Source organism: Neomonachus schauinslandi, chromosome 3 (assembly GCF_002201575.2).
Source record: "Neomonachus schauinslandi chromosome 3, ASM220157v2, whole genome shotgun sequence".
Lineage (NCBI taxonomy): Eukaryota > Metazoa > Chordata > Mammalia > Carnivora > Phocidae > Neomonachus > Neomonachus schauinslandi.
Window position 1 is genome coordinate 150,114,267 of NC_058405.1, and position 15,639 is coordinate 150,129,905.

The window sequence follows — 15,639 nt, forward strand, 5'->3', positions numbered from 1 at the left end:
ATTATGTCACGTTAGCACAAAAAAAAAATTGCAATATAAACCCTATTCTTCTACCCAGTGCCATTTATTTATCTACTAAGCATATTTGGAACACCTGCCCATGGACAAGGCACTGCGCCAGCTCCTGGTGGAGGAAAAAAGACGACAAAGGCACATCTCTGTCTTCCAAGAACTTCCAATTTATGTCACAGACGACAGAAACACATACACAACTACATAATGAATCCAGAATGGGAGAAGAATAAAGACTGAGCCATGAGGATCTAGAAGGGAGGTAACATGTTTGGGAACTCTGGGAAGATTTCATGACAAGATATAAGCTGAAACTTTCAGGAGGAAACAATGTCGAGATGAGGTTCAAAGAAGGCGGCTGTGGGGCGGGGGACCAAGGAGAGGCAGGGCGAAGTGACTGGATTCGGTGCGGACGCGGTCTGCCTGGAAATGAGGTGTGTGGGGAAGCTCACCCTGGAGCGGCCAGCTGGGGCCAGGCTGGGGAGGTGGGGCACAAGTGTCCAGCTGAGGGGCTCCACCTGAGCAAGCCGGTGACAAAGAACCAGGCTGGACTCTGCTCTGGGAAGCACAGCGTCACAGGGACTAGGGAGGCAGGGGCTGAGGAGGGAACCACTTGGGAGGCGACTATGCACGAGTTCAGCAAGAGGATCTGAGAGCCTGAAGGAGGATGATGAGGCCCTGGAGTGGGAAGGAGGGGACAAACAGCACCAGGACAGACTTGACAGGTCTCTGCACATACTGGCCCCAGGCGAAGGAGGAGTAAAATGGACAAGTTACCAGGCTAGGTGGCCCCAAGAATGAAGAGCCAATGGTAGGGACAAGGAATTTAGGAAGAGGTGGCTGCCCTGAAAACATGTCCATAACCTATTAAACTTTTAAACGATCTGAATCACCATGAAATTTTCACCTGGGTAAATAAAACAGTTGCAGAAGATGTAAATGAGTCTCCCTCAAGTTACCTCTGAATGAGCTGCTGGAAAAGGTTGAAGGTGCGGTCCCATAGCCCTTGCTTGTTTTTTGTGATAGGGTCGTGTTCATAGGTGTATTTCTGTTCCAATTCCTCGAGCTTTTTAAGCTGCTGACGAACCTGCTGCAGACTCTCCGCAACTATGGTGAACCTGGGAAGGTACAAGACACAGGGGCCTCGATCAGAAGCAGTCTCAAAGCTGCCTGGGTTACAGGGAATCGCGGAAACCCACAAGTGGTCTCCCCAGGCAGCACCTGACCTTATCTGTGCGGCCACACTCTGCACAGAGAACAAGGTTCACCTTGCTGTTAAAGAGTGTTATCTGGGGAGAAGAAACCAACAGATTACAGTCCAGACATACGGAGGTGGGGCCTGCTTGGGATCCGTGATTTCTACTGACCTGCATGATGACTGGGATTTAAAGGGACCGGGCAAAGAGGGAGGCAGGGGACACAGCAAAGGAAACACCATCAGGGGTGATGCCGGAGGCAGCGAGGAGCCCAGGCAGGTGCTGTATCAGGACACAGAGGAGCAAGAGAGCAGCTTGGAAGCTGCGGAAGCCACACGGTGAGGGAATGACAGGCCCCAGTTAGGAGAATAGAGAACAAAGGTTACCGTTTTACTGAACCGAAAGAAGGCGGCAAGACGCTCAGTCTAGATACTCAAAATATAAACCAAGGAGGAAATTAGCGATTGCTTTCAGGTTCCTCCTTCCTGCCAGTAAAGGGCCTCTGCGCCAAGTCAGGCTGTGGGACTGTGGCTTAACTCCCTGGAGTAGTGACAGAGGAAAACCTTCTTCCAATGAAACACATCTCCCTTGCTTCATGGTTTCATTTCCTGAATCCAGTTCAAAGCACCCAAGGCGCAGCCCTTGGCCGTGAAAGGAGAGGCAGGCTGATGGCAGGTGGGCGAGCTCCAAAGGTATCCTAAGCCAGTGCTTCCCAACTTTGTTCAGGCCATGGCACACACGAGAACAAGACAATCTGTGGACAGCACAGTGGGGGGCCCCTGGAGGGCATTTGTGGCTCTGGAAGAGGCTCGCTGTGGCCTAAATGACCATGAGGGGGGCTCCAGACAGCCCAGGGCCTGCCTAGGCAGCGGGAGGGCTTGGGGGGGGGGTGTCAGGGCCTCTCAAGGCCCATGGGGGCACACTGGGCTGGGAAGCTCTGCTCTAACCAACAAGAAACTTGGAATACAAGCAGACGATTCACAGAATAAAAATGAATGGCTAAGTATTAATCGTGAATATTTTTAAGAATAGCAATTCAGAGAACCTCCTGAGATCTCTGGTCCTTGGGTGCTTGGGAACTCTTCCAGGCTACCATCCCCTCACCTCCACTCTGATCCACCTCTGCCATCCACTCTGGTCTGTCGGCCCTCCCCCGAACGACACTAGTATGCTCACAGTCACCCAGCTGGCCCTTCTGTCTCTAGTCTATCCTCCAGATCGCTGCCAGAGTGACCTAAGCAAAAAAAAAAAAAAAACCCCGAGAAGTGAGCCTCCACTTAAACAAAAAGCCCGCCTGGCTCATCGGCACCCACTGGATAAAGTCCCGTTCCTCGCACCGTGCGAGAGCCTCCTCAACCAGGCTCCAGCTTCCCGCCACCTCCACCCTTCTTCCCGCCCTTGCGGGCACCCCCTTCTGCAGCCATCCAGTATGGGGTACTGCAGGCCCCCTCTCACGCCCAGCCTCTCCCCTCCTCTGTCCCTGCTGGTATCCTCCCTGGTCTCCAGGAAGGACTCCTCTTCAGTCTCAAGTCGGTGCAAGATGACTTCCTCTCAGAAACCTCTCCTGGTAACTCCTTCCCTCGTCCTCCACAGAACTCTGGGCAGCCCTTCATTACAGCACTGGCAACCTTTTACCGCACAGAATGAGGGCATCTACCTTCCGCCTCCACACGGAGAGCTCCTTGCTGGTGAGGACACAGGTCCTAGCCCAGTGCCTGGCATACAGCATTTAATAAGGGTTCACTAGACAGATGAGTGAATGAATGGTCCAAACTATTATTCCATGGAAGCCTGGAAACTGTCTCATGCTATTTTGTTTTTAATAAAACATTAGGGTTCACGTTGTTAAATGTGTTATGTGACGACTATGTCACCAGTGTTTTGGCACAAATGACGCATCCCACGGGACAGGCACAGTAGGGAGAGGAGTGGTCCAAGCCAAGCAGAACCTGGCTGAACTTGGCCACAGGCATGAAAAACGTGTGCTTTTCAAGGGTTTCCAGAGCAAGAAGAGGCTGGACTACATTAAAGTCCAATCCAAAGTTTGGACGGGGTCCTTTCAACTAACAACAACTCGAATGTACACTTCATGAGTTCATGGGGTCGGCCAGTCAGATTTGGAGAATCTTACCAGTTCTGCAGCTGATCAAGACAAGCATTGGGGGGCCCCCCAATACAGGCACTCTGCTGTCTCCGCTTCCATTCCACCAGCTCATCATTAATCAGGGCTTTCTGGGTAAGTTCTGTGACATTCAACAACTCTATTATTTTGTGAACTACTTCCTAAAGGGAGAGGAAGAGACAAAGTGAAGTCAATTCATCTTTAATCACTGAATTTAAAAATATTTTTTTTTAAAGCAAAGCAAATATCTCAACTGGGGCTCTAAGCCAAGTGGTTATAAAAATAATTTTTCCTCTATCCTAAACTTCAAGTCCATTATTTATAGTCTGTGATAAAAGCAACACGTTATTCTGGAAAGTGAATCACTACCTTTCTCTTATTGTCAAGCATTAAATACATCTTCTGGATTAACATCTGTTCTTGTTTCTGATCATTCTTTGCCACGCCATTGGTTTCATGCTCTGTGAATTGGGAGAGATGGCAGAAAAAATATAAATGTTAAAAAAACCAAAACCAACTAAATCCAAGATTCACATACACTTAGAAGAAATATAATCCAAATGCTATCTGGTGACAGATCAAAGTTTGGTCTTTAATTTTTACTGAACAAAACAAAAAATAATGTCCTAAGTTTAAAAACTGGATAAACTGAAACAAAGTACTTGTTTTCAATGACCCATGTGAACTGGAAACAGTACCATCTGGCTCTTAAATCACTGTCACAATATTACCTGAATGAATATAAGTGACATAATTCAAAATCCCAGGTAAAAAATTTATACAAAGTGTATGTGCAGCTTTGTAAGAGAAGTACACAATTAGGAAGGAGTAGTTGGGGTCCCTTTCTCTCATACTATTCCCTAAATTATCCTAATAATCTCTCCAGATTAACCTTGGTATCCTCCAAGTGATCACTAGGGTTACAGCAATCATATGGAGCGGAGACGTTTGAAGGGGCTTCAAGCATGGAAACTCCACACACCTGTCGGTCTGTGTCAATCAGTGGGCTACGTACAGTAAGTAAAGTGAGTAACACATAACCAGTGGTTGTCGACAGGGGGGTGATACTGGCCACCGCCGCGTCCTACCCCCCCACCCCAGTCCCCCAGCCCTGTGTCTGGAGACAGTTTTGTCTGTCACCGCTGGGGATGAGGGGATAGTTCTACTGCCATCTGGTGGCTAAAAGTCAGGGATGCTGCTAAACATCCTATAAGGCACAGGACAGCCCCTCACAACAAAAAATTATCTGGCTCAAAATGTCAACAGTACAGAGGTTAAGACCCTGGCTTGCATCATCAAGAAGCCAAGACTATCAATTCAGAGCCATAAAGCATTTGGCAAATATGAAGACATACTTGCCTTCTTCATTTAGTGTCAACATAAAAAAGGACAGCCAATGGGCACTGCTTTAAACGTTAATTCTTACCTCTGTTCTGCAAGGTTTTGCACTTAAAATCATATTCATCTTGTAAATCTTCTAGGGTCTTGATTTCATGCTCTATACACTACAAATAAAGACATAAACAGGTTTTCCCACTGATCAGCTTCCAAAGACTTTGAGAAATAGATTATTGTTTCTATAGGACTCAGAAAACCAGGGTAACAATCCTGCTTCCTCAAAGATAGATTCCATCTGCAAAATTCTAATCACATACATAATAATCTCTATTTCCTTAATAAGTATATAATAATTTTTTTAAGAGGAAAAGATGGTTATTTTCAGACGGGGCTCACTTGATTTCTACTTTAATGTTCCCCTTCCCAGTCTTAGAATAAAACAGGTGCTTGAGAAAGATGGGCCATGTTTGTCCTGGGGCTCTGTGTAACCCAGGAACACCCCTATTTAAGAAGCACAGACATCAAAGACTATTTTGAGTAGCAACATCTAGTTTATTGGGTGATGGGGCAAAGTCAACAGTTACTGCACAATCTTAGCAAGGAAGAAAGAGATAAGCTCAATGTTTGAAGCTGTAACAGGGGCCATAAAAGTCTATCTGCTCGTTGGTTTAACTAATTTGTTTACGTATGGTTTGGAATTTCGGCAAAACTCTTCTTCTCAACTACTTAAAAGCTGAAATCAGTTAACCACCTTTACGCTTGAGCCACTGAAACCCTTTCCGTCTTACAAAAAAAGTTAGAGGCTAAACATATATATTGACTCAGTACTCACCATAACTTTATCCTTCACGTTTCTGACTTTGCTGTCAAGCTCCTTCTGTTTGTCTAACATCACCGTGCTCTGAATATTCCCCGACTGTGCCTGGAATGGGAGGGGCAGGGGTTAACAACTATTATTTCCTCTGGCAGAGTTACTGGATGGTTACTCTCCAAAGTCGAGTCCATACCCTGTGCACCACCTACCTCCCAGACCTTCCAAAACTTCCTACAAGCTTCCCACATGAGTGTTGACAAGAAATAGCTCGGTTCTCAAGGCTCTGGAAAATGCTGGCAAACTATTAAAAAGGCTACAGAAAGACTAGGCTCAGTTCGTGCCTACTATAAACAGAATATTTCTGGAATTATCCATTAATTCATACAGTTGCGTGGTACCACATAAGAAGTTTACTTCAGGGTTTGTCAAATTTTGTAGACAAGATTATTCCTATTAACCCTGTATTTACTTGTCGTAAAGCCATGCGATTCCCAGTGTGGTCCCCAGACCAGCAGCACCTCACCACCTGGGAGCTTGCCGGAAATGCAGAGTCTCAGTGCCTAATCTGATTACTGAAGCAGAAGCCCCATTTTGACAAGATCCCAGGCGATCCAGAGGCCTATCGGAATTGGACAGCACTGCCGTTAAGGACTTCAATGAATATGTGCTACTCGAAAGTAATAATGACTCTCAACCCAGACACACAGCATATTCAGTCCTCATCCTTTCTGAAGACTCAGAAGTAGCAGCCTCTCTGTGTTTGTTCCTTATTTAAGGTGTTCCATGGTTTATTCACATAGCATGACTTACTAGGTATTAAGTCAAGGTCAGACAACGTCCTAGACCCAGGTGGTAGAGTGGTAAACATGAGACTGTTTTCATATGGATTAGATTCTAGGAAGATGCTATTTTGTTTAGATTTAAAGCCCCTCCCATGGCAAAAACTGTGCCCATTGACCTTTCTTACGGAGTCCTACAAGCACGGATTCTATGTGGGTATTTTTACATATTCAAACTTACCGGTACTTTCTTCTTTTATATCTGGATTTTCCCTATTAGAAAGCCTTTCCGTATTCACAGATTAGAGAGGAGTTCACCCATTTTTAACCTAGCACTTACGTGGTTTCTTTTTTTTTTTTCTTTTTTTCTACCTTTAGATCTCTAATCCATTTGAAGTTTATTCTTGTGTTTACTGTGAAGAAGTGTGGGTACCATTTTAACTTTTTTCCAATTGGCTGTCCACTAGTCTCAACATTTAGTGAAAACTTCATGTTTTCCCCAGAGATTTGACTTGCCATTTTTATCACACAAAGTTCCTTACGTACCTGGGTTTAAGTTCTAGATTTTCTCTGATTTCCCATGGGTCTTTCTCTTCCTAAACCCGAACCCCTGAACAGTGTTTGACCGTGGAGGGTTTGGGATATATCTAATAGGGCGGGGCCCATCTTATTGCTGTGCTTTTTCACGAGTTTCTTTGCTATTCTTGCACATTTATTTTCCTGATGACTTTCACAGCTTCAGAAAGAAACTTGTTACTTCCATTGGGATCATGTTAAAATTATGAATATCTCAGGGAGAGCCGATATCTCTATGATGTTGCCTTTGATTCCTATGCCTCTCATGCTTCTCTCTTGTCTAACCGTATTAGTGAAGAAGGCCTTGTTCTCTTGTTCTTAGCTGGACAATCAACTAAACCTCCTTACAGGTGTTCACTGATAACTCAGGTGTCTTCTGAGAGGCTTAAAATGATCCTCTCTCCAGATTACCTACATTTTTTAAAGGGGAGAAAAATGCTGGCAAGCCTTCAAGACCCAAAGCATACTCAGGAGAGTAGGCTGATCTGGGAGAGGAGCATTCCCCTACTCTGCCTCCCAATGCTAACTCTGGGCCTCAGGGCCAAATGTGAGGAGAGAAATGCTTGGGTGCCAAGGTGGAAAGTTTGTTCTTCTGCCCGTCTCTGCTCTTGGCGGTCCTCTCAAGTTTGAGATACAGGCGTGGCCAGCCCACTGCATAGTGTTGTTAAGATGAAAATCCCACACAATCAAAATGTCCTGCTGAAAATCTCCCAGGTGCAGAATGCATGTTGAAGACAAGCATACCTCCTGCAGAGGAGACCAGGCTGCCAGCACTGATATGCACTTCTGTTCACTAGGCCAGGTACCAGATGAACTAACTTGAGTTAAGAACAAATAATGCGTCTCTCTAAATGCTTAGTGCAGCAAGGTGCTTCCCGTGTGCTAGGAACTAAATGCCCAGGGAAGCAGCAGATTCACAAGGACTGGATCAAATGCCCAGAATGTGCACAGAGAATGGCATTCACCCCTGCTACTTAAATTCTAACACTCTGGCATTCTCCCCCTCATATTGGAAGGGTCTTAGCTGAACAACCCACACAGGGGTTTCACAACTATAGTCTCACTGCCTTCTGGGTGGTTCCCAGCACCCCATCACTCAAAAAGGGAGTAAACAGATGCCATGGCAGTTTGAAAAATCTGAACCCTGATCGCCAGGAAGGTTTGTATGAGTATTAGTAAAACCATGATCAGAAATCTTGGTGCTAAAACAAATCTGACTCATTCCCTGTTTGGATGTCTTATATATTTAAGAGGTAACTTGATCCTATTCAAAACAAAGGTCTTGATTTTCCCATCAACTTGTTCTTCCCTCCAAAATGTACTATGTCTTGCAAAAGCCCTCCTCCTATCTTTTCTTTCCTCCCCAGCTCGATGGACAATATCTCCAAGTGATTCAAGTCGCAACCCATCAAGTCATCTCTCGTTTTTCACTTTCCCTCACTCCCACATCTGATCCTTCAATATAAGCCCCATTGGTACCATGTCCCAAACGTAATCTGCCTACTTCTTCTTACCTCTACCAACTGCACCTTTCCTGAGTACATTTCCACTTCCTCTCCCTCGGCCTGCCTGCTTCCTTCCCTGCCCCATGCCTCAGAGAAGGTTCCTCACCCTGATCTAAAGACATAGCCCCACCCCCGATACTCCGTTACTGTATCACAGTATCCTGCTTTGGTATCTGCATAGGAATCATCACTATCTGAAAATATTTTGTTTACATATTAACTCTCTCCATCACCAAAATGATTTCCATTAGATTACAGTCCTTTCTTAAAGCCTGGGTCTACAAAATCTCCATATCTGATTTTTGCCATTTCCTGGGGCTATAAAATCAGAGGGCTATTCACTACTGCCTTGCACAGGATGTTGTTAATATTAGTTGGATAAATGAATGAATTTTTATTTTACTATGATCTTCAGTTTTCCATTAGAAAAAAAGTACCTGATTGAATCTCTGGGCATTTTCCAGGATCTTCCTTTCCTCCTTCAGACAGTTACAGATGATCATAGACATCTGTATTGGGTCTTCCTGAAAGTTATCCTAGATGTGGGTTGTTAAAATAAATACAAATTTCAGAATGATTAAGCCATTGTATATTATAAATTGTATTTCTTCCTATCCACTGAAAAGCCTCATCTTGTATTAATTAAATTCTATACAAGCTATTTTTGGTAAAATCAAAATATTCTTTTAATAAATTATGACAAAAGCTTTGCAATAAGTGCGGGTACCTAAATTATTTCTTGATTAAAAAACCAAGTATCTTCATACACGGTTCCTCTAATAGTTTTACTTAAATTTCTGTTGTTCTTGAAGCTGTTTATGTTCCATTAGGATCCTGAGACAATGCAAATGATACAGAAACTACCTATGATATTTCTCAATTAATTTATCTGTTGGTCTCTGTTTTGAATTTGATCAAAGATATTCTTTTCAGTTTTTCTATTTCCTTGTCAAAGCAGGGTCAAAATACTGGCAATGGCGGCCCTTTGTAACAGGTATGTTCAAGCGAAGTCTGTAGGAGAGCAAATTCCTGTATTTCATCTGACTTTCCCTGTCACTGGTATTATAAAATCATAGATATGTTCACAAAGGAAGAAAAAGCTTCTAACTACCTAAGTTGAACAGTTTGGTTGTGTTGTATGAAACAAGAAAATGATCGCTCTCACCTCCATGGAGACAGAAAAGTTCTGTTACTACACAGGTAAATATGGTAACCAGGCTGAAGGGAGTACTTTTCAAAAACTCCCGAAACTCTGTAGTCCATTCTCTTCTGCCTGGGACTCCTTCTGACTTTCTCTTCCATGGGAGGGCAACTCCTCCAAAAGCAAGGAAAGGTGGAGCCTAGTTCCAATTCACTGACTGTATCAGGCCTCAGGGACATCAAACCTTTCTGGATTTATTCTTCATCTGTATACCAAGGGCTTAGACTGGACTCATCACTAAAGTTCCTTTGAGTTTCTACATGTTAGTACAGCTCACGGCTTTTAAAATGTAACCCTTTTCCTTGGGTTTCAATTTCGACAACTGTTAGTAAGACAAGGTGATAGCATCACATTTCTCTCAGAATTACTGACACCTAACAGGTGATACACTTAAATCTGAGAATTCTTTATGTGTTTACAAAATAAATTGATATTTTACTTTGCTCATGCTATAAAATATTAGCTATACAAAGAGAGTTTATTTGCCATCTCTGAAACTTTTAAAAATACCAAAGAATGCACGCTCAACTCAATAGTATTTGCTCAATGAAAAAAATACTCTTATATAGGCTTGGGAACATTTTGACTGAAATGCAAAAACCAGGTCATACCTGAAGATTACGTTTGCTTTTCCTTATGTTATGCTGCAACAAAAAATTATTCTCCAAAGAAAAACGACTATACTGATCATCCAGCTGTGACAGGAGGTCATGAAAACGGATGGTGGCAAATGAAACGTCATTAGCAGCATGCTCCCTGGGAGATTTAAAATTTACACATTTTATTTTATTTTATTCATTTATTTTTTTAAAGATTTTATCCATTTATTTGACAGAGAGAGCGAGAGAGCACAAGCAGGGGGAACAGTAGAGGGAGAGGGAGAAGCAGGCTCCCCGCCAAGCAGGGAGCCCGACGCGGGGCTCGATCCCACGACCCTGAGATCATGACCTGAGCCGAAGGCAGATGCCCCACCATCTGAGCCACCCAGGCGCCCCTTATACATTTTATTTTAGATACTACTTTAAACAGACAAAATAAACATCGCTTTCCTAATGAAAACTATTTAAGAAACCAAATTTTAAGCGTTCTCTTAGGTTTTTTTTCTTCTTTTCAGACTGACTTAGCTTTTAACAGCAGTTTGTACAATCATGAAAAATTCCAGAACTCAGATTCTGCATGAAACTGTTAATGGTAATTATCTCTGGAGGGGAAAAAAATAGGGACCTTTACTTTGTACGTCATTTAAAATTTTTGCAATCAGCAAATAGTAAATTTTAAAGTAGACTACGTATCAGTTTTTAGAGATATCCCCCTAATTTTATTACCTTCTTCCTATTTCTAATCAATGCTTTACCATAATTCGGCTATCATTATTTCTTTTAACTTACTTCTTTCTCTAACCTGGATCCTAATGTGGAAAATAATTGGCGCCAGCATTATCCAACTTGTCCAAAGCATTTAGGAGTCTACATCATAATTAAACGGGTAAAACTACATAAAAGTACTTAATGACTAACACAGTTAGCTTTGTAGAGATAAAACACCAGTTTTCAGACCAACACATTTTTTTGCAACAGATAATCCAAATGGCTACAGTGAGATTCATCTCTTAGCCAATGTGGCTCCAAGTCACTTAATCTCTTTAAAAGCATAGAAAATCTTCAAGTGAGCTTCCCTTACCAGTCTTGTTTTTCTAGCCACTGTGCCAGGTACTGTCTGATTTCCATGGGAAAACTGTCATCATAGAGCTGGTGAACCTGCTCCAGGAATTTGGAGTCAAGCTGCTGAAGCTCATACCACTGGGACATCCTACAAGGAAACAGAGCACAAAACCAAGGTCAGGAATGGAAGATCACAGTTCCAAAGAAGGCATATCTAGCATTATGCTTCTTTTAAATATCTTACTTAATCTAAAACATAATTTGTCTCTGAAATATATTATTTAAATGGTATTTATATTTGGAAGTCTGTTTTTTTATTAAGGTTTTGTTTTGTTTTGTTTTTTTCTCTTCTCCAGAAAACACATCTTCAGGCCTTTTGCTCAAATGTCAACAACATATCAGGGAAGCCTTTTTGGATACCTTACTTAAACTGACATCACTTCTCACCTCATAAAACACTATCCCTACCCCCTGATGTGTTCCCCTCCATAGCACTTACCACCGGCTAACCCACCATATATTTTCTTTTATTTTGATTACTGTCTGTTTTCCCCACGTGAAGGGAAGAATTTGGAGGGTGGGCAGACTGTTCACGGCTGTATCTCCAGAACAGTGCCAGGCACATAATATGACTTTGAGATGAATCTGCACTTTTATCGAATAAAAAATGGAAACCATTACTTCATTAGATTTGCTTTCAGACAAATCCCAAGAACCCTCCAAAAGTTGCTCTCTTAGAAATACAGTACTTTTGGGGTGCCTGGGCGGCTCAGTAGGTTGGGCGTCTGACTCTTGATTTTTGCTCAGGTCATGATCTCAGGGTCATGAGGTTGAGCCCCACAATGGACTCTGAGCTCAGTGGGGAGTCTGCTTGAGAGTCTCTCCCTCTCCCGCTAACCCTCCCACTGCTCTCAGGTCCTCTCACTCTAAAATAAATAATCTTTTTTTTTTTTTGAGATTTTTATTTATTTATTTCAGAGAGAGAGACAGCGAGAGAGGGAACACAAGCAGGGGGAGTGGGAGAGGGAGAAGCAGGCTTCCCTGCCGAGCAGGGAGCCCAAGGCGGGGCCCGATCCCAGGACCCTGGGATCATGACCTGAGCCGATGGCAGATGCTTAACCACTGAGCCACCCGGGCGCCCCAGTAAATAAATCTTAAAAAAAAAAAAAAGAAATACAGTACATTTGTAATTTAACTCAAAGAATTTTAAACTGGTATTTTACATTTTGTGATTCATATGCTAAAATGAATTACTTTTGTCCCATACCTTTTAAAACAGATTTTCTTCTTGGCCTACTATGAACAATAAAACTAGTACAAAAACTCTTAAATCTCAGTAATAATTTAAAGATTGAAACAACATACCCCTGAAACAAAAAATACATTATATGTTAATAAAAAAAAATTTAAACAGTCAAGAAATCAACAAGAAATACACAAGAAAAAAAAAAGAAAAAGCATTCCTTTTTCTTTCTTTAAAAAAAATAAAGATTGAAACAACATTGTTAAATATAATTTCAAAAGATAAAGTAATGCTACCTCTTTGGTTCACTGTAAGTCAATTTTTACATAGCAGTTCTAGGGGAATGAAAACAAAACCCTGATTTAAGGAAGTCCTAACATCTATGAGGAAAATGAAGAGCCTCCCATTACCACAGCATAACTTAAGATTTACACCAGTGCACAGCCAATAATATGCAGAGTGGGTATATGGGAATCTTGTCCTACCAGGCCTCTGAGGAAGGGGTCTGGATTTTCAAGCAGGGTATGGAAAAGCTATGCATGCTTGCGGTCAAGCATGTATGTGCAGGCATGAAGTCATGTCTACTTCACGAATTTCCTTCCAAAGAAAAGCAAGGATATAGTGGGACTATAAAGTTAGTTACCATCACAAATACCAGTAGAAATGGACACAAACCCACCCTTTGGCACACCTTCTATAGGAATTTGATTTTGCACTTTAAATTATTTTACCTGGGCGGGTGACTCCAAATCTGTGGCTCTCTCCCCACCCTGGTAGGCGTTTAATAAGGATGTGCCTAAAGCAAATATGCTGGCCAGGGGGTCAGCCAGAGGGGGTATGACACCTCTTATTAGATGCAGGACCTCAGGCAACTCACTTCCCTATCAAAGGTGTGGTTGTTAAGACTGGATGAACTAGTACAGAGCACGGAGCAGGCGATTAATAAATTCATGCTAACAAATCCAGAATCCATATCATCTTCTCACAAAACTCGGGCCCACTCACTCTGCGCGTGGGGTCGGACATTCCACTCACTCTGCGCGCGGAATTTGGGCTCAAATTCCAATGTTATGCGGACTCCTTCCTGCAGTCCCAAGACCTCCTGCCTCTGCTTCCAACACTACTTCCCAGTCGAGCCTCCTGCTGTACGCAGTTGAACCACATCACTGTCTTGCCCCAAATTGCTACAGTTTGTCCATTCCTAGGCTCTTTGCACCCTGACCCTATCTTCATCCATTAACAAAGCAAACCAGTCACCAAATTACCTACAGTGTCTTGGCCATGCCCAACATTTCTGCTCCACTCCAGCTATCACTCACCCTTGAAAACAGCCTCCCTACGAATTTCCACCTCTCTAAATCCTACTGTAATTCAAAGGTAGATACAAATGCCCTTCTTCCATAAAGCTGTCTAGCACTTACCCAGAGACAATTAAGCTTTCTTTGACTTGTGCCTCACAGCATTCTGTACCTCTATGACAGCATCAGTTCCATACAAAGCTCTAGGATTTCTCCCCTGCAGGATGTAAATTTCAGAGCTGCCAGGACCATGTCTTCTTTTTTTTTTTTAAACAGAACAAAACAAAACATCTTTGGTATATTACACAGTGTCCTGCACATAGTATGTACTCAATTAAGTTTATTGAATTGAAATCTAGTATATTTCATATTGAATTAGAAAGTAAAGGGCAAACCCTTTGTGCTCCACCAAGTTTGGGTTCTGCATCCTCATTAAGCAGCAGTTGCATACTGGATTGTGCTGGAGGCTCAAGTCTTATTTCTGTCCCATAAAAATAACAAAATAACCTCTCCAACCTATACATACAACACTCAAAGCACAGTCAAACACACACACACACACACACACACACATCACCCAAACTCCTCAGTATTAGTCACAATTTTTTTTAAAAGACTAATAGCATTTGAGGGTTTGCAGGAACTTTTATATTCCAGGAAGACATCAAGCTCCTTCATCTTTAAACATAGATGCAGAATTAAGATTCCAAAATTATGCACTCATTCATTCGTTTTCATGAACAAATACTGACCTGCCACCTTGTGTCCCACCGAGGGTCTAAGGATTCAACCCAAGCCGCAGCTATACACGTGAGATGCCAAGACTGCTGAGTTTGCATGCACAGGGTGTGAGCGTCTAACCTAGACAGCTCTCCAAGGATGGCACAAAGCAAATGAAAACTTTTCTGTGAAAAGAAGAAAAGGTGACTGGTGAAAGTGGGTGGGAAGGAAGGAAAAGTGGGGGGTAAAAGAGGAGATGTAGTGTTTTATGGGCGAAAATTCTACTTCACAAGATTTCTTTACTGCTAGAGCAGGGGCAATCGAGTCATCACCAAGAAGGACACTTAAGAGTATTCGGGACGCATTCTTTCCAGGATGACCGATTCGCCTGCAAAGCCCGCCCTCGCCAGGCCCCGACGGCGCGGTCCTGGCACATCCCACACCACCCGCACCCGGAAACTCAGGCCCACTCACTCTGCGCGCGGGGTCGGACAGCGGCGGGCGGAGGCGCAGCGGTGCTGCCTTTCCCGGGTTCCCGCACCCGGTCAGCCTCTGCTGGGTCTGGGGCCTGACGGACGTCGTCCCCGGTGCGGCGGAACCCTCCGCAGACTCTGTGGAGAAAAACGAAAGTACCAGCTGGGAGAAAAGACAGCTCCCGGCGCCCCGCCTCCTTCCGCCTCCGCCAATCACCGGGCGGCTGCCGCGCGCGGCCAATCGGACGTGGCTGTTCCGCAGAGGCGCTGCCTCCCCCCCCGCTCCGGGGGACGGCTGCACTGCCAACCCGCTGAGTCCTTCCTTGGGCTTTGCGCAGGGCCCCGCGGGGGGTGACATGAAGCTTGGCTCTGTGTTGCAACTTGGTCGGTTGGCGGTTACCTCTAGACATTATAGACAACAACTAAAAGGAAGTCTGTGTTTGCAGAGGCCCAAACTTGGAGAACCTTGCATTAAACCCGTATCTGTGAACCGAAGGCAGAAGACAGAGGTGGGCATTAAACTCTAAGCTAAATTCAGCAGCTCATCTGCTTGTTGCTAAACCCAGGGGACCGTTTTTTCTGCGCTCACCTTACTTGACCACTCAGAAACGTTTGGCACAGTTGACGCCTCCATTTCTCAATACTTCTTCCTTGTCCATGAAACAACATCCTGCTTGTTTCTTCCCACCTCTACGGCACTC

The 15,639-nt window shown here is 43.7% G+C and overlaps 1 protein-coding gene across 3 annotated transcripts in view; it reads right to left on the bottom strand.

Moving 5' to 3' along the window:
* The window catches only part of STAT1 (signal transducer and activator of transcription 1), a 36,741-nt gene extending 21,648 nt beyond the window's left edge, over positions 1–15,093 (bottom strand). For all 3 annotated transcript variants that reach the window (XM_021703083.1, XM_044913692.1, XR_002481080.1), the window contains exons 1-10: positions 14,940–15,093; positions 14,498–14,650; positions 11,224–11,352; positions 10,155–10,299; positions 8,780–8,878; positions 5,501–5,590; positions 4,757–4,835; positions 3,700–3,791; positions 3,340–3,491; positions 972–1,130 (exon numbers count right to left, since the gene is read on the bottom strand). In XM_021703083.1, the coding sequence (XP_021558758.1) occupies positions 972–1,130; positions 3,340–3,491; positions 3,700–3,791; positions 4,757–4,835; positions 5,501–5,590; positions 8,780–8,878; positions 10,155–10,299; positions 11,224–11,351 (944 nt within the window). In that variant the 5' untranslated portion in view covers position 11,352; positions 14,498–14,650; positions 14,940–15,093. The remainder of the gene's footprint in view (positions 1–971; positions 1,131–3,339; positions 3,492–3,699; positions 3,792–4,756; positions 4,836–5,500; positions 5,591–8,779; positions 8,879–10,154; positions 10,300–11,223; positions 11,353–14,497; positions 14,651–14,939) is intronic.
* Positions 15,094–15,639: the final 546 nt, after the last annotated feature.